Source organism: Oculina patagonica, chromosome 7, assembly GCF_052425735.1.
Source record: "Oculina patagonica isolate OP01 chromosome 7, crgOcupat, whole genome shotgun sequence".
Taxonomy (NCBI): Eukaryota; Metazoa; Cnidaria; class Anthozoa; order Scleractinia; family Oculinidae; genus Oculina; species Oculina patagonica.
The window spans coordinates 19,572,549-19,595,722 of record NC_135764.1 but is presented as its reverse complement, the minus strand read 5'-3'; the positions used below and the strand labels follow the sequence as shown (position 1 = coordinate 19,595,722).

Genomic DNA, 23,174 nt, shown 5'->3' with positions numbered 1-23,174 from the left:
ACCTACCCAAATTTCTCATTTCCAAGTCTTCATATGCAGTGAAATTCATGCAACAGATGGGTATTTTACCCGACTTCTGGCTTTATTCTACATCCCTGATAACCCAAACCACTTTCATATTTTAGGGCTGGAACAAAGCCCATTAGGCTAATGGTGTTGATTATTAACCATATGAATATTTCTAAAATATTTTTTGCCTTCACTCAGACTCACAAGATGCTAAATTCTCAGACTAAATTCTTGGACTCGCACTTTCAAGAGTGTCTAGCAGGCCACAAAACTTATATTTTCACTTGCTCAAGAACAAAATTGACTTGCCCGGGCAATTAAACCTGGTCTCCCTATATTATAGAGCTTGAACATAATTCTTCAGAATTGGTTTGTTGAAAATAGTCAATACATTATGAATCACCTCATTGACCAGTAATTATTTAAGATAAATTGGAAAAAGAATGGAGATCTGTGACTGAATGAAGTGTACCATGTGCCTTCGTGTTATGAAAGTCAACTCTTCAAGGTTGTAACAACTCATTTTCAATGTGTAGTGTATATGTAAGACAGTTATACATAATAAATAAACAACTAATCTATCAATTGTTCTTTGTTTGTCACTGAAAAATACGTTAAAAAACTGCAGTAAAAATACATACTTTTATGTATCCAATATCATAATGGACTGATTACAAAATTGAGTTGTCAGAAACTTTTGTTTTGAAGATTTCAATATATCAAACCTATTTTAAGCCTTTGTTTCTTTTATGACACTTAATAAGAGGTGAACAAAAGGTCTACTGATCTTAAATTAATGAAAATGTTCTATCACTGAATTTTATAGCAGTATTAGGTTTAAGATCAAGGAAACAAGTTAAATTTGGTTTCTTTGTGCAAAATTTTCTTCTAACATTTGATTTTCTACGCACACTCCATAATTCAAATTGTGGCTATTTCATCATTGCATTGTGCTTTAGGACTTTAAAATACTACACTAATCAACCACAGTTTAAGATTACAAGTTCCTTAATTCTGTCACTTTGAAGATGCCTATAATACAATGTTGGAAAGGATGTCTATAAATAGAAATACCTGTATAATACAAAAAGCTATATATAACTCTGTTTGTTGAATTGAATTTAAATACAGTGGACACTCTGTTTAATACGCCAATCTAAAGGATGGTCCAAGCATTCATAAACAAAGTGCATGAAAACATGGCAAATGTTTATATAGCTATATGAGAGGAAACACTAAAAGATTGTAGCTGCATCATAATTTTCAACCATCTCACAATTTAAAGGTAGTCAATGAAGTCAATTCCTTACTATGAAAACAACATTGCTAAGACGGTTAAATTGCCATATGTTGAAGTTTAAATTACATTGTATATCTGTTTCAGAATATAAAACTTTACTCTGTAAATAAAATGTTCAAAAAGCAACTTATGAATGAAAAAAACTTGTTGCAGATCCAAAGTTTCTAGTTTGTTACTTTGAAAACAGTAATTACATGTTTTAGCAAATACTTAGAACTTTAAATGCTAAACATTTACTTCCTCTAAGCTTCCTGTACACCAGATTGCAGTCCTTCCTTATTTGACAAAGAGAAGGAAACAAACCAAATGCTAGGATGCAAACATAGAACTATACACAGACTCACTTATGATTGGTACACGAAAAATATAATCACTTTTTCAATCAACCAAATCAACAAACAGTAGTCAAAGATTTTGACATCCGTGATACTTCCTTCACGAGCTATGACACTGCGATCCTTGCAAAGAAATTTACAAATGTCAAAACGTTACGATAGTGTATGCCAAAACCAGCAGTTGGACTTTATAATTTAAAGTGATAGTTAAGACACAAAATGCTTTCTTATATATTGATCTGTTCCTTCAGCTATTGGAACAGCAACTTACATGTAATGTTCCACTTGTTGTTTCTCAAATTGATAAGAGTAACAACATAAGTTTTAAAATGAGAGCTCACCAAAGAAAATCGATTTACACAGACACTAGTATAGGGGGATCCAAAAAAGCAAACTCTGTTAGCAGTAGAGAAGATCTCACTCAAATTTTCCGTTTCAAATATAAAAGCCTTCCAATCATAATAAATAGCATCACATAACATTTCGTTGTTGAGAAAAAAAAAAAGCAAAGCTACCACTATTTACCCTCACGGTCTCATTGAAGAGTGGAATTCAATTTTACTACACCCTATAAATATTGGTTATATAGAGAAGTCTAACCAATTTCCTTCTCTTGTCGATAAGCAACGCACAAATGTTGAAATTCGAGCAGTAATGGAAGTGCTTGGGAAATGTTTGGACCTGAACAAAAGACTCATTTATGAGAAACTCAACTCGTGATTAAAGCTGTCGAATGTGCGGATAAAGACGCTGAGATTTAACCTTGTAACCTTCTTTTCACTGAAATAAAACGGCGTCGGTACTTACTAGAGTTTCCGTGATTCTTGGTCTGCCGGGGCCTCGTTTAGTTCGTCCTGGAAAGGAAAAGAAAAACAGTGATTAGAAAAGAGATATGAAAATAAGGAAAACGCAGATGGAAACACCGCTTAAAACACAAATTGCGATCGTTTCATTTCTAGCGGTTTTCTCTGCAAGGCGTAGCCGAGCTGTTGGAGTATTATCGAGTAAAATAGTTTAAATTTTACCGAAAGGAAAAAGTTGTTTTTTCACGAAGCGCGGCCTTGACTTTGCTCTCTCAGCTGATAGCTCACATCAATGATCGTTAGTTACTACGAATGAACTGAATTCAAGTGAAGCCATGGCGATTTAAACTTGCACTGAAAATAGTCATTGTGATCACGGCTGCGCGAAACGCCAACCTCATAAATTGGCTACGTGAAATAACATCAAGTCGTGAGGTTGTAGATTTCAACCCTGGCTTATTCCACAGAGGAACTCCAGCGGAACAACAAATGAACATTCATAAATAATACAAAATCGTGAAGAACGCAGATGTTTCGCCCGGTAAATGGATGAAGAAAAATTTCAACCAAGCGCATTCTTCGAGCGATACACAAAAGCGGAGTAGCTTATGCCAAAAACAGACCAAGATCTCACACAAAATAAAAGTCGTGCATTTAAAATGAAATCACCTTTTCGATTTTCCACCGACCGTACATCCGCCATCTTATGTCATTGCAGTAATTATTCATATCGCTAGAACATTGGTTCGTGCCTTTGTTCGCGTTTTAAGAATCACAAGTTTCTCGTGTATTCAATCTACCAAAGACATTTGCCTGAAGTACTTGGCTTTCATGTTTTTTTTTTCTTCCACTCGTATTCCAATCGTTTTATTTCTGAGCCTTGTGTTACGCCCATCGAATAAAAAATCAACTGTTATTGGCAACATAGCCCATGAATGGCCGCGGTTCTGTTTAAAGGAAAGATAGCGAAGCGACAATAGGTTCGCGAATTTAAAGGTACTGCCTGTCAATTTTTTCCCTTTCTAATAAACAAAAACAGCCTAAAAGAGTTTTTCATGGTACTCTTACACAATCTGTTAGATTTTACAAGATTTTTATAGTTAAAAATTGGAACGCGCCACAATCTTTGGACTCCATCTCAAAATGGCGTCCCTCAGGCTGCTTGATACATATACAAACCATGCAAGGGAAAATTATACGCAGTATTGTAGCTCAGTCATTTTGCACAGAACTGATCGACAAAAGGCGCTGTATAAGAGCAGGAGTAAACCAAGACTAAAGCGTGAATGTAAAGGAGCGAAATACAATTGAAGTTTACGCGGATTTACAGTACAGCACGTCATCGTATGCAAGTTTCAAACAAAACAAATTTCAACTCACCAGACATATCTGTTCGACTCAAATCCTGCAAACACTGCTTCGATTCCAGGAGTTTTCTCCCGTCGATTCAATCCAAAGCAATCCACCACACTTTCCAGAACAGATATGCTCCGCCTTTGCAACTCGGTAACGCGTCAGGTCGAACGCAGTCAAGAAGCTAGAAACGCAAAACGACAATTGAAATCATAGCACTTTTCCAATTCCCTAAAACGATCACGACTCCGCGAACGATTTTCCTTGAAAGTAGATATCTTCCTCTCAAAGACCAAACAATTTTGTTTCTTCATGCAAGCGTTGAAAAGTCTCCAAGAAGGGGAATTTCAGTGGCCTCTAAGCCTCGTAGCATGCCGCCATGCATGCTTGAGATATGCAATAGCCTTGCGCGAACAACACGACCCCCCATGAAGCGGCCACGCCAATCAAATCAGCCCGCTCCTCCTCCATTGGCGAGCGCTGATTGGCTAGTGACAAGTGACGCGGCGGCAAAGTAAAAGAATTTTCGTCAGCTGATTGAATTTTTATCGCGCCACGAAGTTCGCCAGGCGTTCCAAATAGCGCCCGTTTGTCACGAAACCGAATAGTTTAGAGGCGAAAAGAAAGGCTTTGATGAGCGAACTTATTAAAAATTTAAAGAGCTAATGAACAAGCTTTGTGTTAACGAAAATATAAAATGCAGGATATTCCGGTAAATCGCGGGTATTTAACTTTACTTCTGTAAAGTTTTCGACGTGAAAAAATTAGTAATGAAAAAGTAAGCAACTTCTATCGATCTTAATTTTTTATACATATTTGATATTTTCTATCAATTTTCCAACACAAAGGCAAGATCGATCGATCTTAAATGTTATGTCGTGCTGAGTTTTAAAAGCGTTACGTTCAAGAAAAAGATAAGTCAGCAGGGTTTTCTATCTGTAATAAAATATTGCTGACCGTCAGATCTTTGCGTCGGTGTCCTTAAAACAGTGACACTTTTCTTCTAAAAACTAAGTTAAATACAAATTGCTTACAAAAGAAAATCATTTCATCCATTTCTAGAAGAAATTTACATTTATCGGCCGCAAGATCGTAGCAAAAACAAACTTAAATGTCTAAAATGTTTCGGTATTAAGTTCTGATGTTTAGATTGAACCAGCAAACATTAGTACACGCGTATATTTTCCGGTGACACGGATAACTTCCTTGGTGATTAAAAGGTTTTCCTTATCTGTGCGATCGGGAGACATCATGAACATGAAATATTTCGTGACTTTCGTTAACCGTGACTCGAACTGATTTTGAAGGAAACTCTAACTTTTATAAATAACGTGTTTTGACTCTTCCTGTCAAAGTACGTGAAACTAATCTCGATTGACGCAAGACAGCGTCAGAAAGCAATTTCCAAGTGATTAAAACACAGTGAGAGATGCATTAAAATTTATAGAAAATAAAATGCCCGTTGAAATGATAAAGCCTTGTAAACATGGCTTCCTACTTTGTTTTGAAAGCTTTAAAAGGCCTTTTCGAAACTTAATTTTTTTTAATAAACTGGGACTCGAAATGTCCGGATTCCAAAACAATTGTTTTTGAGCTGTTTTTTTCTGCAGAAATTCACTTGACATTGTTTGTATTTTCTTGACGTAATTAATTAATATGCATTTTTAAAGACTACGTTTGACATATTACCATGGTAAACTACAGATCTGTTTGAAACGAATAACAATCGGAGATTAGGAGTTACATCGATCATGCTATCTTTTGGCTAATATATATTTTGATTAAATTAACGTATAAGCTTCAAACGTGAAATAATGAATGTGTCTGGAACATTCATTCCATTGTGGAAATTCGGCTAGAAAAATAGTAGCTCTCAAACAAACAAAGATATATTTTAATCGTCTTTTTTAACAATCTCTATTTTACAGAAAATGTCTTAACTCCAGAAAATGTCTCCTCCTTTCTTTTTTCTGAACTTCCGAACTTAGTGCGACGTCTATTGCCGATTATGACTGTAAATTGGGTGTCGGTAAAACCCGACTCGGGGTCGGGGCCGGGGCCGGGGTCGGGGTCGGGGTCGGGGTCGGGGTCGGGGTCGGGGTCTTTCGGTTTGCGGGGTCGTCCCCCTGGTCGTGCCGGTCTTCTCGGCCCCGCTCCTCCCGTCTGGGCGGCCGCCTCTTCGGGGCGGGGCTCCCTCCCCGCCTCTCGCGCCGCGGGGCCGGGTCCCCCCTCCCCCCCTCCCTCTCTCCCCCCCCCCTCTTCCTCGTCCCCCTCCCCCTCCCCTCTCCCCCCCCCTCCCCCGCCGCGGGGGCCCGGCGGGCCCTCGTCCCCTCCCTGCGGGGGCCGGGCTGGGGCCGCGCGGGGTGGGGACGGGGCTGTCGCAGGGCGCGGGTGCGCGGCCCATCCCGCGTTCGTTCCTCTCCGGCCCTCTCCGCGGATCAGTGGGCGAGTGGGGCTCGTCGGTCCCGCCTGTTCGCGCCCGACCCCGACCCCGACCCCACCCCCGTCGGCGCCCCGAAATGAGTAACCCTATAATTCTTCCGATCTCAATTATCTGATAAGGAAACTGATAAATAGATAAATAAATGAACATTTAAAGTGAAGAAATGATCCTCGCAGTGAATTGCAATTAAAGAAATTGCAAGGAAAGAAACCAGAAAATTTCTTTAATTGCAATTCACTGCGAGGATCATTTCTTTACTTTACATCTCATTCGCAGTTTAAATATATGAGGATATTTTATACAGTGTATACTTTACGTCATAAATAACCATTATTGTAAATTTATTCAAGCCCACTCGTGAGTTTCTAGTTACTGTTATTAGCTTTATCTTTAAACATTTAAATTATATTATAGTTGATCGAATGTTAAAGCCCCCAAACCCAACTTTGTTTTCGATCAATTCTTATCATTTCGTTATCTTCAGACTTTCGATATCCATTTATGACTCACCCTGTACGGAAAAAAAATTTCAACGCAAACATTGACTCGACGTAAAACAACACCTTTAAAAAGCTCTTGGAAATAAGTTTAATTGCACTAAGACAAATACATTTCCAAAGGCTTATCTTAAATTGGATCTCAATGGGGCATAATAAACGTTGTTAACCCTATAAACTTGTTTGAGCTACTTGAAAAAATGAATAATTGATTTGTTGACTTCCTGGTGGGTGATTGATTTAGATGTCAATTCATTCCTAATTTTTAATTTTATTTTTAAATTTTCATTTTTATTCATTCCTGGCTGAATAATGGTTCCAAAGAGTGAGATAAATAAAAATATACTATAATTAAGATGCCACGACAGCCAGTGCGGCGATCATCAGTCAGTCTGTGTCGCTTCGTGCGGCCGGTCGTCCGGGCTCTTCATTTTGTTTCGCTCTGCATGTTTTGCTCGGCCTTCCGTGTGTGCCTTTACATTTTCTTTGTTTAAATAAATATAATTTCACGTTGGATACTAGTATATCTGATTGAAAGAATACAGTCAATGTAAAATATAGCAGAATGGGATTCTATTACGAAAAGAATATAACAACAATGGTATTGATACCACTATGTACTGAGCTATAAATAAAGCCATTTCCCGCTATTACCTTACAATCAAATTGAAGGAACTCATATTAAATGATAGTTTACCTGAAACAGAAAAAAAACCAAGAGGACAAAAATAAAACTAAAGAGAAAATCGCGATAATTAAGAACTACGAAATTGAAACGTACGCGCTAATTTCAAAACGCGTCATGTGATGTGTTTTAGTTACGTTATTTAGTGTTCATTCCACGCCAAATTGTTATCCGGGGAATACCCCTCAGGAACTACGTCATTTCAAACCATTTAAATTCTTTCTTATAAAATAAGGGCGTTATTGGATATTCGAGATAATAATCTATTTATAGAAATGCGCCAAGGGTTCTCGAAATGTTGATTGATCCAATTTTCACTGTTATTTCGAATGGATCGTTTTACACTGGATTAAAAACCAGATGATATTTAATAAGAGTTTAAGAAACCGCAAATAAATAAAAATAGTTTTTTGCTATTAAAATCGATATCGATTTGGCTTTGATAGTTCATCATTCAACTGGTGAAAGAGTAAACACTTACAGTACACCCTCTTAACCCGAAAGTGGTTTAAATCATCCATCGAAAAATGTTCTATATATAGACGGATTATTCTTAGATTATTCTAAAACAAAACAAAACGTTCTGAAATTGAAATTGAACGAGATACTGTAACAATCTCTCCTTTTGAAATTGATACAAGTGTACTTAAAACAATTTTATGTCAAATAATGCGATAGCTCGTTCAACAATCGCAGCTTTGGGGGAAAAACGGAAATGGCTTTCGTCGCCTTTTCCTCTGTTTCCTCGCAATCAGCTGAAGAGCCTGTCTAAAATGGACCACACAAGTTTTACAAAAAACAAAAGCAATCGTTGTCACTTTTGTCATCATGTTACCAATCTGTACGCAGAATTTTCGCAGTAGAGCGCTTATGAGTGCGAATGACAAGAGTAACAGGTGGATCTAGAAATAACAACTTACTCGATACACGTCATTTAGTCCTTTTTTGATGTTCTACATAATAGAAAATGCTCACGAGATCAGAGAATCCACCCTGCGACAAAAAAAAAACAACATCAAAATGATTTTTGTAAGGAATCGAATGTTTTTCTCCCGAGGTCTAAGCCCTTACCCTTTCATAAACCATTTTATAGTAAAGGTAACCCTTCCATATACCTTCGACAGGAAAATGGTACCCTTTTCCATACCTACAGAAGAGATACTTCATCTCTTTTCTTTGTTTTCATTTAAATGACCCCTTAAAATACATCAATTAATCGACCATTCAGTGGGTCTGTTCTCGAAATATTTTGGTACTTAGATAACATTTTGATACTTAATAATATTTTGATACTTAGATAACAGTTTTTTAGATACTTAGATAACAGTTTCCCTGCCCTATTGTATACCCCACGTCGTAAAATCCCCAACTAACACCAGCAGCCTGAAAAAGGCACCCCTTTTGGGACGAGACTCTCCTTATAAAAAAAAAAAAAAAAAAAAAAAAAAAAAAAAAAAAAAAAAAAAAATTTTTTTCAATAAATTAAACCAAAAAAAAAATCCCCCCCCACTCTTAAACGAGGTTTCACTTGTCAAGTATAAGGTGTACCCCGACCTATCCCAGGTAGTTTATCTACATCGTGATTTAAACAATTTCACCCTGCGTCAGGTGAAGCAAAATAAATATATTAAAAAAAAAAAAAAAAAAAAAAAAAAAAAAAAAACCACTAATCCGTCAAGTCTTGCATGACGAGACAACACAAAGGCAGAAGTCGACAGAGACTGGGAGTCAGATCATCAATGTTTCAGATCCTAACTCCGATAAGTTGAACGTCACCGCGCTGGTGACTGACCCAATTTCATGCTTTATGGGAGCAGCTTATTTGTTTGGGGTCGAGGAAAAGTTGTTATGGAAAGTTGTGGTACATATTTATCGACCAAATTGTGTCTGAAAGTTTAATAGTTAGTTTTGAAAGGCAGTATAGACTCAACGACCAGCTATGCCTAGAAAAATAATTATATTTAAGAGAGTATAGTCCTAATCACGTAACAAAATGCTATATGAAAGTAGAGATGCACAAGTATAATTAACGCTACACATGTTCTTTTTAGTATTTGATTTGCTGGTGAGAGCCCAGCCACATAAGATGATTACCGGGCAACACGAAATCACCTTTATTCCAGTCCAGTGGCGGTCCTGAGGTGCTAAAGAGGGAGAAGACGCTAAGCAAAGATGGGCCATTTTGTACTCGAAAAGAGGGTGGGGGTCGGGAGGAGTTTTCGGCCCTTAGGGTCTTATATTTAAGGGCAGCTGGTTTTCCGGATACTTCCCCTTGACCTGCTAATGGGTTTTGATCACACGACATTGTTCGAATACAGACATGATAATGTGTGGTTTGGGATTGCAAATTTGAAATCGGCATCCGTGTTGTCTTGTTCACAGGATACCTGAAGTGAAGGACCTATCTGGTCTAATCGTCAAATGACAAATGAAGACGTTTTTACTGTCAAATAAACGTCAACGGAGCTTCAAGTATCAAGATTATCAAGGGACAGGTCAGAATATCTTTATCGCCAACCAGGAAAGGAGGGTCTTAGTAAGACTAAAAATCAAAAGCCTGCCTGAACTGTTGTAAGAAAACAAGACCGTGAATGTTTGCCCAAGACTACCACAAAAATAAAAATAACGAATACCAGACAACAAATGAGGCGAAAAGCCAAGAGCACATGTCAGTTATGTATTTGAAGGGCTACAGATTAATCACGATGATACAGACGGCTCTTTTACATACATAATGGTAACAAAGCACGAGTAACTTGTGACCTTGAACCTTTTCTCGTCTAACTTAGAATCTGTGTTGGAGATTACTAATGTAATACGTCTAATACTGTCTTTGTGGGTTTGTATAATGCGAGCCAGAAAATGTTATGTGCATGAAATATAAGTACAATGAACGTGTGTAATCGTTTGACTACGCAATAAAATCAGTTACCGAGACCAAACCAACCGGCTTTTGATCAAATTATCACGGTTTGCTTTTCTAGCTAGTACTGGTACAACATGACTTTAAAATAATGACGCTGATGATTGGATGTAAGTAAGTAACAGCAATAAAGCAATAGTATGCACGCACCGATTCACTTTCTCGACAGGTTCAACCGAACGAGTCCCCTTAGGCACGAAATTGACACTAAATATAACAGATATAATCGCGTTTTCATTCATCTTAGGAGGTTAAAGATCACGTGTCAGTAGCGTTGAATCAAAAATTGATTGACACATAAAGGTTAAAAAACGCCTAGTTAACTAGTAAACTGAGTAAAGGATGTAACAAACCAGAATGCACTGTACACATGAAAATCCCAGGGTGCTAAAAATGAGTGTCGTGCTCTTTGTGATTCCCCCACCCCCTCCCCCCCAAAAAGTTGACACTTTATCGATCGTTATCATTTTCGCGACCGTTTATGTGCCAATCAGATGGCGTGTTGGTTGAGGAAATCCCCTTGGTGACATTAGGAAGGGGGCGGTTTCATGTCTCAGTAATGTTTTGATATTGGGCACTCATGCGTGTCATATTCGTGCTAATTAGTAAGGAAGAATAATATAATGTAATAAACGATTAATTATATAATTGATAAGAGTGCTCGATATCTAGAATTCCTGTTTATAGCATCATCAGCATTTTCCTCAAGATGAGAGTGAAGGTTAATAATTATGTTCTCTCTGGTCCTTGACGAATGAGGAAACATTGCTTTTCATATATACTTGCGACAAATAACGTTTTGAATTTTCTTTCATATCATTGTAAAGGGCTTCAGGACCTCTATGTTCAAGAATAAATATTTTCATATTTAGCACATTAATGCCATCTGGTAATCGACAGAAACTCAGCATCCCGCTCCACTCAAGATCTTTAACTTCATTCCGCTTGTTAAACCAAGATTTACCCGAATAACGTCGACATAAATTAGCTTATGACAATATGCAACGTCTTTCTGTCCTGGCGTTTTTCAGATTTATTTGGATAAACCAGCATATCAAGCAAGTTATGTAAATACATCAAATAAACGACCAAGGTAATGCCAAAACATAATTATACAACAGACAAAACGTCATCAGCCTTCAGAAAGCTGTCTGACTACATCTGACTATACAAATACTAAGTTTAGCATGTTTTGTTCTTTGGGTTGTCGTTCAAAAGCAATTAGAAACAAATGCTACAACCATTGTCTTATCTGAGATATTTTGGAAAGAAAGTAAAAAAATGATTTATGGAAGACATTGGCTTAAACTTTACACAAACGTTTCGCTTAAAGTTTGTGGAAGTGTTACAGCAAGACGCATTTTCCTTCAAATAAACGCCCCTTGTGAATATAAACGTCATACGTAGGTGAATGTTACCCATAGCGTTATCCAACACAGTCACTCTGTCAGTAGTGATCTTGAGTTGTCATAATCCAGCAGATGTATTATCTTGTTCAAAACAGCTGATCCGAATGGAACACCAAAGAACTTGACCCGCTGTTTCACGCGCGCGCGCGTTTACATGCAGAAACAAAGGTTTTAATCAAATTACACTTGAATAAATGTCAGACCTTTACTAAACACTAACCAATCAGAAAGGGAGCCAGGGAATCCCCCTTGCAATGACACAATAGCGGTCGGGAAAAAACGTGAAGTCTATGAATATTCATCAAATATAGACAGTGATTTAGGAACATGTATGTGGTACTCTTGTAAATTTGCATACGAAGCATCGAATATTTAATGAGCACAGGCTTGGCTAAACAAAACCTGTCAAGACAAATGGCGCGCATTGTTAGTCACAAAAATTAATTAGTTCTTACGTTATAAAACGAAGAAAGGCCATGTTTTCTGATTATAACCAACAGTTTAAAAGCGAAATCCTGGTTAAGTCAAAAATGGTTAATTGTTTACAGAGGAGACAAAAATCGAAACCTTGTTTGTTTGCATTTGTTTCTTGACGAAAGTATTAAAAGAATTCTAGACACAGGCACAGAAACATAGTAAATTAGAAACATTAATAAATTTGCCATATGAACGCAAAATTGCCCGTTTGATGAACAACATTTACAATTCGGGAGGCAAAACGTACACAACAGTGGTTACTTTTGTATAATATTGATGTAAATCTGAAAAGCTTTTCAGGCAAATAAAATCAATTATAAGATTTTCCTTTCTATAGTAGCGCTTCTATGCAGAAAAAGTCTTCCATACATTTCGTAAGTTATAACATTAACACCAATTTTAATAACTAACGGCTATTTGCCATGGTGACGTACCTCTTGTAGTGGGAGACCCATATCTCAAAGTGATCGTCTTTGATATGAAACCAGCGGTCAGCGCTCTTTGCTTAACAATGAATTTACGTCACCACTTGAGTGCCAAGTTGGAAATAAAATTTCTCCTTGTAGATTCTCCTATATTTGTTGTAATAATAGTTTTGAGATTGTGCTAAAATTGTAAGGGCAAATTAAATGTTTATCACTTAAGGAGATTTAAACAGTTTAGATTGCTTCTCCCAAATTGATCGATACATACATGCCATGAATATTTTTTACCATTTATGGGCCTTGAAAAGAAGGAATGTTACGGGCTGTTCCGAAAACACTGTGTATTGAATTAAAAAACAACCAAGCAAACAAATAAACAAACAGACAAACAAACGGGCAGGGAAGTACATAAATAAATAAATAAATAAATAAATAAATAAATAAATAAATAAATAAATAAATAAATAAAATATGAATGAATGAATGAATGAATGAATGAATGAATAAATAAGAAGAGTACGATACCAAACACTTATTTTCATTTCAGTAATAATAAAGTTGTTACCGTTGCACAATTTTTTCACTAGCCATTTAGATGACGTATTGATTGAGGAAATCCCCATCAGTGGCCTCTGGAAAGAAGCGAAAATGTGATGTTGTGATATTGGGTACTCAAGCGTGTCATATTCGTGACAACGAGTAATAGAAAGCAATGAAATCTAATGAATTATTAATTATGTAAATCATTAGAGTGGTCAAATATCTAATTACATTGTACTGTTTAAAACGTCAAAATTCTTTTTCAGTAAATACTGCACATTTCTGCCACACGTTCATTCCACTCAGCTCAAAGGGCATGTTGCTTGCGCTTGGACTTTTCAGGCTGCAGGTTTCTGCTCCTAGAGTGTGAAAAAATTCAGTGTCATACCTGTACTGTTCTCGCCAAAACTAAAACCGCTCATTAAATCAATTTCAGACTAGTTACACGAAACACTGGATTTGTTAAAATAATGGTACCAGCTAACTCTATGTCCAATAAATTTATATTTAAATCATTATCTATAGAGTATGTTATACAGGTATAGTGTAATCCGCAGTATCCAATGTAAAACACACCTTTCTAAGATTCCTTCTCTCAGAATGAAAGGAAGGTCATAGAATGAGCATGAGCATGGTAACCTGTGTCATGACAACATACAACGTAATTTCTATTTTGTTTTTTGTTTTTTCAGATTTTTTTGGATAAACCACCATATCAAACGGTAAAAACATCAAATAAATGAACAAGGAAGTTGTAAGATAAAAGTGATACGACATTCAGAACGTCATCAACAGTCGGAAAGCTGTCTGACTACAACAGTTGTCTTATCTGAGAAATTTTGGAAAGAAAGTAAAACATATTTTATAGAAGGTATTGGCTCAAAATTGTCACAAACGTTTTTCTTCAACAAACAAACTTTTAATGCAGGGCTGATCAAACAGCTAGGGACTGATGTTATAAATTTATTTTGGCCCAATATTTCGGTTGAACAAAACCAACCTTCATCAGGGGCATACAATGCTAAGTGAGTATGCTGTTTGTCAGAGTGGTCCTTGCATAGTTACAGAAGTCACTGGTTTTTCTTCAAGTTTGTGGACATGCAAGAGTTACAGTAAGACAGTTTTTTTTTAAAAAAAAAAACGCCTCAAGTGAATATGAACTTCAAACGTAGGTGAATGTTGCCAGTAGTGTAGTCCAACAGTCACTCTGTCAGTAGTGATCTTGAGATGTCATAATCCAACAGCTGATCAATGGAACACCAAAGAACTTGACCCGCTGTTTCACGCGCGCGCGCATTTACATGCAAAATCAAACGTTGCAATCACATTGTTCTTAAATAAATGTCAGACCTTTACTGAACACTAACCAATCAGAAACGGAGCCAGGGAATCCCCCTGCAATAACACAATAGCAGTCGGGAAGAACGAGAAGTGTATGAATATTCAAATATTGACAGTGATTTAGGAACATGAAGGAACATGTATGTGGTACTCTTGTAAATTTGCATACGAAGCATCGAATATTTTAATTTATCCGCCGTTTGTGAAAAAAAAAAAAAAAAAAGCCTTATAAAAAAAACACCCAAAAACCCCAACCCACCCGTAATAAGTAGTATTATGAGCACAGGCTTGGCTAAACAAAACCTGTCAAGACAAATGGCGCGCATTGTTAATCACAAAAATTAATTAGTTCTTACGATATAAAACGATAAAAAGGCCATGTTTTCTGATAATAACCAACAGTTTAAAAGCGAAATCCTTGTTTAGTCGAAAATGGTTAATGGTTTACAGAGGGGAAAAAAGCCTACACCTTGACGTAAGTATTCTAGAAACATTAAAACAATGTTAATCTACGTCATTTTCAAATATTGCTTACATTACACAAGCTGGCTACCAGACAAATTGATAACTTTGCCATATGAACGCAAAATTGACCGTTTGATAAGCAATATTTACAATTCGGGAGGCAAATTGTACACACCACTGTGGGTATTTTCTTTGTATAATATTGATATAAATCTGAAAAGCCTTAATTTCAGGCAAATCAAATCAACTTTTATAGTTTCTTTTTTGAAGTAGCGCTTTTATCCAGAAAAAGTCTTCCATACATTTCGTAAGTTATAACATGAACACCAATTTTAATAACTAAAAGTTATTTTTGCCATGGCAATGTACCTCTTTAGTGGGGGACCTATATCTCAAAGTGTTTGTCTTTTAATGGTATGGAACCAGCGGTCAGCTCACTTCGCTTAACAATAAATTTACGTCACCCCTGTAAGTTGGAAATAAAAATGTTCCTTGTTGATTATCCTACATTTGTGTTAATTATAGTTTTGAGACTGTACTGATATTGTAATGACAAGTTTAATGTTTACCACTTAAGGGGATTAAAAAAGTTTAGATTGCGTCTCCCAGATTGAATCGAACATACATGCGATGAAATTTTTTTTACCATTTATGGGCCTTGAAAAGAAGGATTGTTACGGGCTTTCCGATAACGCGGAGTGTCACATGGGGAAAAAAATATATATAAAAAAACAAGCAAGGAAGAAGGTAAATAAATCAATTAAAAAAAGGTAAATAAATAATAAGTAAATAAAAAAGACGAATTCAATACCAAATACCAATGATTGGTCCGCGTTGCACGCGCGATAGATGTTGTCAAACAATTGCAAAAACAAGTGCGAACGACTTGTTGGACAAGGGCAAATTTTGTCAAAACGGACAAATCATCAAAGGGGCCGAAGTCCTGCCTCAAGGCAGGACAATTCATGACAAGTCGCATTCCCATGCCCCTCGTAATGCCAGATAACAATACGTTGTTGATTAGCTATTGTGTTTGGCCCAAATTGCACCGAAAAACAACACGCACTCAAAAGTTGTTGGGATAGTATGCACCGTGATGTGGCTCTCACCATCATAATCCAGCCGCAAAATATTTTCGCGAGAGGCAAAGCATATTTATAAGTGAAGTGTTTCGGCCAAATGTAAGAATGAGAAAAGAAAAAGTTATCTTGAGACGACTCATTATTCTACTGATATTCGTGCTAATGAGTAAGGAAGAATAATATAATGTAATTATCGTTTAATTATATAATTGATAAGAGTGGTCGATATCTAAAATTCCTGTTAATAGCATCAACCGCATTTTTCTCAAGATGAGAGTGAAGGTTAATAATTATCTTCTCTTTGGTCCGTGATGAATGAGAAAACATTACATTCCATATGTAGTCCCGACAAATAAAGTTTTGACATTCTTTCATTTTATTGTAAAGGGCTTCAGGACCTTTATGTTCAAGAATAAATATTTTTATATTTAGCACATTAATGCGGTTGTCATCTTGTATTCGACAAAAACCCAGCATCCCGCTCCACTCAGGATCTTCATCCTCATTTCGCTTGTTAAACCCAGATTTATCCGAATAACAGCGACATTTGATAAGTGAAACTAGCTTATTTTTATGACAACATGCAACGTCTTTCTGTCGTGGTTTTTCTCAGATTTATTTGGACAAACCAGCACATCAAACAAGTTAAGTAAATACATCAAATAAACGAACAAGGAAATGCCAGGACAAAATTATACAACAGACAAAACGTCATCAACCGTCAGAAAGCTGTCTGGTTATACAAATACTAAGTTTAGCATGCTTTGTGCTTTGGGTAGTCCTTTCAAATGCAATTAGGAACAAATGCTACAACAATTGTCTTATCTGAGATATGTTGCAAAGAAAGTAAAAAAATGACGGTTTTGGCTCAAAATTTACACAAACGTTTCGCTCCAAGTTTGTGGAAGTGTTACAGTAAGACGTAATTTCCTTCAAATAAACGCCCCTTGTGAATATAAACATCATACGTAGGTGAATGTTGCCAATAGCGTTATCCAACACAGTCACTCTGTCAGAAGTGATCTTGAGTTGTCATAGTCCAGCAGATGTATCATCTTGTTAAAAACAGCTGATCAATGGAACACCTAACAACTTGACCCGCTGTTTCACGCGCGCGCGTGTTTACATGCAGAATCAAAGGTTTTAATCACATTACACTTGAATAAATGTCAGACCTTTACTGAACACTAGCCAATCAGAGAGGGAACCAGGGAATCCCCCTTGCAATAACACAATAGCGGTCGGGAAGAACAAGAAGTGTATGAATATTCAAATATAGACAGTGATTTAGGAACATGTATGTGGTACTCTTGTAAATTTGCATACGAAGCATCGAATATTTAATGAGCACTGAGGCTTGGCTAAACAAAACCTGTCAACACAAATGGCGCGCATTGTTAATGACAAAAATTAATTAGTTCTTACGCTATAAAATGAAGAAAGGCCATGTTTTCTGATTATAACCAACAGTTTAAAAGCAAAATCCTGTTTAAGTCAAATGTGGTTAATTGTTTACAGAGGAGATAAAAATCGACACCTTGGTTGTTTGTATTTGTTTATTGACGTAAGTATTAAAAGAATTCTAGACACATTAAAACAATCTTAATGTACGTCATTCTCGAATATTGCTTACATCACACAGGCAAGCTACTAGATAAATTGATAAATTTGCCATATGAACGCAAAATTGCCCGTTTGATGAACAACATTTACAATTCGGGAGGCAAAACTTACACCACAGTGGTTATTTTCTTTTTTAATATAAATATAAATCTGAAAAGCCTTTCAGGCAAATCAAGTCAATTATAAGAGTTTCCTTTCTGAAGTAGCGCTTTTATCCAGAAAAAGTCTTCCATACATTTCGTAAGTTATAACAGGAACACCAAACCATTTTAATAACAAAAGGTTATTTATGCCATGGCAATGTACCTCTTTAGTGGGGGTCCTATATCTCAAAGTGTTTGTCTTTTAATGGTATGGAACCAGCGGTCAGCCCACTTCGCTTAACAATAAATTTACGTCACCCCTGTAAGTTGGAAATAGAAATGTTCCATCCTGTATAGTGGAACTCCGATATAACGATATGCCAAGGGAGCAGTAAAATTATATCGTTATATCGAGGTATCGTTATATCGAAACTCCCGATATAACGATATGGCCGTAAAATAACCAAAAATATCGTTCTATCGGGGTAAACCTAACATATATTTTTTTACTGAATAAAGAGGCTTAAAACACAGTATCATTTGCGTACATCATCGTACAAATCTGTTGTCAGAAACTTTAGAGAGTACTCGATTACTGTTACTTTATTGATTTAAATTCAATGTTTTGCTTAACTTGTGACTGTGTAGGGATAATATCGTTATATCGGAAGGATTTTACGTTCGGTCCGCTAAATTCTCATATCGTTATATCGAAGATCGTTATTTCGGGGTTCTGCCCCATATATTTTACTGTAACATTTGCCGGGACATAGAATATTCATCGTTCTATCGGGAATATCGTTATATCGAAGATCGTTATATCGGAGTTCCACTGTATTTGTGTTAATTATTGTTTTGAGATTGTACTGATATTGTAATGACAAGTTAAATGTTTATCACTTAAGGGGATTAAAAACGTTTAGATTGCTTCTCCCAGATTGAGTCGAACATACATGCGATGAAATTTTTTTACCATTTATGGGCCTTGAAAAGAAGGATTGTTACGGGCTTTTCCGATAACACGGAGCGTCACATGGAAAAAAAAAATATATAAAAGAAACAAGCAAGGAAGAAGGTAAATAAATCAATTAAAAAAAGGTAAATAAATAATAAGTAAATAAAAAGACGAATTCAATACCACATACCAATTCTCATTTGAATGATAATTCAGTTGTTACTTTCTCGTCAAAATACGTCCTCAATTTGCCACTAGCCATTTCCTTTAGATAACGTATTGATTGAGGAAATCCCCATTGTTGGCCTTTGGAAGGAAGCGAAGCGTTTTTAACGCTTTAATAACGCTTCGATAATGTGATGTTGAAATATTAAGCACTCATGCGTGTCATATTCGTGACGACGAATAACAGGAAAAGTAATGACACCTAATAAAATATTAATTATAAAATTCAGAAGAGTGGTCGAATATCTAATTACAGTGTACTGCTAATAATATCAGTAATTTTTTCTTCCTCAAGACGACAGCTAGAGTTAATAATAGCAATGCTTATGTTCTGTTATCCAAGAGGAATGAAGAGTTAGGCTTGCGACTGAAGAAAGATCGTTTCATCCTTTTTCCTTCACATTTCTATCACACCTTCATTCCACACAACTCAATGGGGCATGATGATTTTGGGCTCTTCTGTCTTCAGGTTTGTGCTCCTAGACTGGGGAGAAATGTAGTGTCATTCCAGTACTTTTCTCACCAAAACTAAAACCGACGATTAAAATAACTTCAGACTAGTCAGACTAGTTGCACGAAAAAATGCATTTGCTAAGCTGTTTTGGTTTTTATTTTAAAACACTTTAGAATTTTATGTGCAGTAGCTAAATTTACCTTCAAATCATTATAGTCATTTATTATTAACATATGTTCTGTAATCTATGATGTATAAAGGTCCCAAATTACCCCAAATTAGAGAGTCCAAACAGACAACAAAATTGAAGTTAAAACACACATTTCTTCCCCACGTACCTTCCATCCTCGCTCGGAATGGAAAGAACGTCATGATATGAGCGCGGTGCAGCAAGTGTACATCTTATCCTGATGGTAACCGGTGTTATGGTGAGCGGTGTCATGACGACATGCAACACAAATTCTACTGATCTTATTTGGATAAACCGATATATTAACATGTTTGTAAGTACGTCAAATAAACGAACGTGAAAATGGTAAGACAAAAAAAAAAAACGCAGAACATCGTTGACCACCAGAAAGCTGTCTAGTTATACAAATACTACTTTAATCATGCTTGTGCTTCGGGTAATCATAAAAATGATTCAACGACTGTTTTTTTTTTTATATTTTAGAGAAAAAAGGAGATAAATGATTTTAGGAAGGTATTGGCTCAAACCAGGACCCCATTTTTAAAAAAAATTAAAAACTGGCAACAAACGTTTCACTCAAGTCTTTGTAAGTAAGTAAGACGGATTTTTCAAATAAACGTCTCTCTTCTGTATGGAAAAACTAGTGACTTCATGCGTAGGTGAATTATTTTAAGTGGCGTTGTCCAACACAGTAACTCCGTCTGTAGTAATCTTGATTTGCTTGTTCCCTCGTGTCATTATCTTGTTAAAAACAGCTGATCAATGGAGCACCTAACAACTTGACCCGCTGTTTCACGCGCGCCCGCGTTTACTTGCAGAATCAAACGTTTCAAACAGGGATGTCACACCTCCACTGAACACTAACCAATCAGAAACAGAGCCAGGGAATCCCCCTTGCAATAACACAATAGCGGATGAGTAAAACAGAAGTCTATGAATATTCAAATATAGACAGTGATTTAGGAACATGTATGTGGTACTCTTGTAAATTTGCATACGCAGCATCGAATATTTAATGAGCACAGGCTTGGCTAAACAAAACTTGTCAAGACAAATGGCGTGTTTTGTTAATTACTAACGTCAGAATACAAAGGAAGAAAAAAGCGCCGTACAGCAAAAATGGCTAACTGTTAAGGAGAAATCAACATACATGTTACTTGTTTGTATTTGTTTCTTGACGTTGCTATGAATAATGGCAGCATAGACACATTAAAACAATCTTAATGTTTGTCACCTTTTAATTATTACAAGGGTTAATTGACCTTCACTTCTAGATACATTTGCCATACGAACACAGAATCAACCACGAAATCCTCGTTAGGTGAAAAGTATTTGCAATTCAGGAGGCAAAAACCTACACATTGGTTAAATTATTTGTTTGATAATAATGTGAATCTTAAAAGCCTTCTAGGCATATTGAATTCATTTTGAGTGTTTCCTTTCTGGACTTTCTGAGGAAGCGGTTTTATCCAAATAAGATCCTCTATAAATTGAAAAGTATAATAGTCCGGGAGCTAGGAGCACAGAAATGATTTTTTACGCTTCAAGAGTACTGAAAAGGTTTGACGACCGATTTCGATAGATTAAAATCTCCTCTTTTACGCTAGGTAGTTTGTGGTTTTAAATTGTGGTATACGTTTTGAGTTATAGCTGTGTTTTTGTAAGTCGGCATGAGAAAAAAAAGAGATAAACATGAAAACGAGGCCGATAATCACGACTCGCTATTTTTAAAGAACTTCATCCAATATGAATAAAAAATACCTGGGTAGCTCTTAACACTATAAAAAGTCAACTAAAACCAAAAGAATCGCTATTCTACAGAGAACTCACGTAGTGTATGCCCTCACCTTGTGTGAAGTATCGAAGAATCCTCGTACATTGTTAAATACGAACTAAAAAGGTTTTACCACGGAAGTAAGAAAAACAGTTGCGCGTTCAAAATACTACAAAAGGTAAAAAAAAGAATGCAGTTTTCGAACTAATTAATATTCGGAAAAACATCGTAAGCAATAGCTGCCAATCGGTGATCAGTGGCGGATGAACTACAACTAAGATAGATGTAGGCATGGCAGCAGTATTGTCAAAGGTAAGTCTAGAATATTAAAACAATATTGTAACAAGAGTAATAATAATGTCTTATTGTGTTTTCTGCTCGCAATGTTTCAATATTAAAATTTTCACACGCTGAAAAATGAAGTGGCAAAAGATTTCTTCCACGCGTGTTATCATAATTGTAGTCTCCCGACTGATACTGCCAAACGCAGATATTTTTTGCAGAACTTTTTAAATATTTTAAGCAATAATATATATATGAAAAACCTCTGAAAGTGCATACGTCGGTATTCGTTAAAAATTAAATTTTTTGAGTAGATTACAGAGCTAATATCATAGGTGACAAATTACTCCTTAATTTTGGCATGTGAAATTATAAAATTGTCATGGCAACGTAGTAAGCGGCAAGATGGCGTCCGTAAAAAAGATGTTTTAAAGCTTAAACTTAGCCAGCTAGCCCTGGCGTGTAATAAAACGTTTGATGATATTTTATATTTCAAAACGTCAAAACGACTTCTAGACTTAAGCCAATTACATAAATGACATCGAGCGGATTTTTGAGCGCGAGCGTTTTACACGGGCATCGTTTTCAATTCATTCAAGACGAACTACGGTCATAATCGGACAGTTGATTCATCTTTGAAACTTTTTTTAACAGCAAAAAGATATCTCTAAAAGGTTTTCTTCAAAGACTAAAAAACTTACGAACTTGAGCAAAATGTATGCTTTCAACCGAGTTTCAAAGGTCGGAATTCGCGATGCAATATACCAGTCAAAAACCTACGTTTGCAAGCGTAATTTGTCACCTATGATATTAAAATGTAATCAAATGTATACCTCGTGAAATTAGGAAATAATTTCACTTGCATTTTGACAAAACGCGCGTGAAATTAAATCTAATTTCACTCGTCACCATTTGATTACCAATACAAACGAGCTGTTATGAAATATTCCAATATGTTTTTCTTCTAAATTTGCATGTGAAATACTTTGGTTAATATTCATATTCTGGGTTGGAATGTTTTCTATTCTGAATTGTTTGTTTTTATTATGTTGCTACCATCTCTCTTCCAATGCGTTATTCTAGTATGAAAAAAATAAAAAAGCTTTATTTCTAAATCTTAGAAATTTCCATTTTATTTTAAGCCGCAATGGCAGATGCGGATGAAGAAAGTAGCAACGCCATGCAAATCCCTGTGCCACCTCCATCTAAGAGGCCATGTACCTGCCTTGAGACCATTTAATCAAAATGCACCATCTGCTAGGAAGACAGGGACGAAAAATTAATGAAAGCCATCGATTGCTGATTTTATCTCAAAATTGAAAATTCGTGAGGATGATGTTTATAAAAGGCTTGCTACTGATCTTGAAAAAATTCAAGAACACGAGGTGTTGTGGCACTCCTCTTGTTACGCAACTTACACTAGCCCTGAGAATCTAAAATATGTTAGACAAATCTCCACTGAGGACAATGTTTAACACCAGAGAGGAAGAATGTCGCGATC

The 23,174-nt window shown here is 36.2% G+C and overlaps 3 protein-coding genes across 5 annotated transcripts in view; 2 read left to right on the top strand and 1 right to left on the bottom strand.

The window, feature by feature from the left end:
- Window positions 1-4,186, bottom strand: part of LOC144661077 (uncharacterized) — a 111,890-nt gene extending 107,704 nt beyond the window's left edge. For all 3 annotated transcript variants that reach the window (XM_078521782.1, XM_078521783.1, XM_078521784.1), the window contains exons 1-2: window positions 3,828-4,186; window positions 2,452-2,498 (exon numbers count right to left, since the gene is read on the bottom strand). In XM_078521782.1, coding sequence (XP_078377908.1) covers window positions 2,452-2,498; window positions 3,828-3,834 — 54 coding nt within the window. In that variant the 5' untranslated portion in view covers window positions 3,835-4,186. The remainder of the gene's footprint in view (window positions 1-2,451; window positions 2,499-3,827) is intronic.
- LOC144661116 (toxin CrTX-A-like) overlaps window positions 1-23,174 on the top strand; it is a 285,950-nt gene that overhangs the window by 41,940 nt on the left and 220,836 nt on the right. The gene's annotated exons all lie outside the window — the stretch shown is intronic.
- Window positions 1-23,174, top strand: part of LOC144661103 (uncharacterized) — a 249,438-nt gene that overhangs the window by 26,403 nt on the left and 199,861 nt on the right. The window lies entirely within an intron of this gene.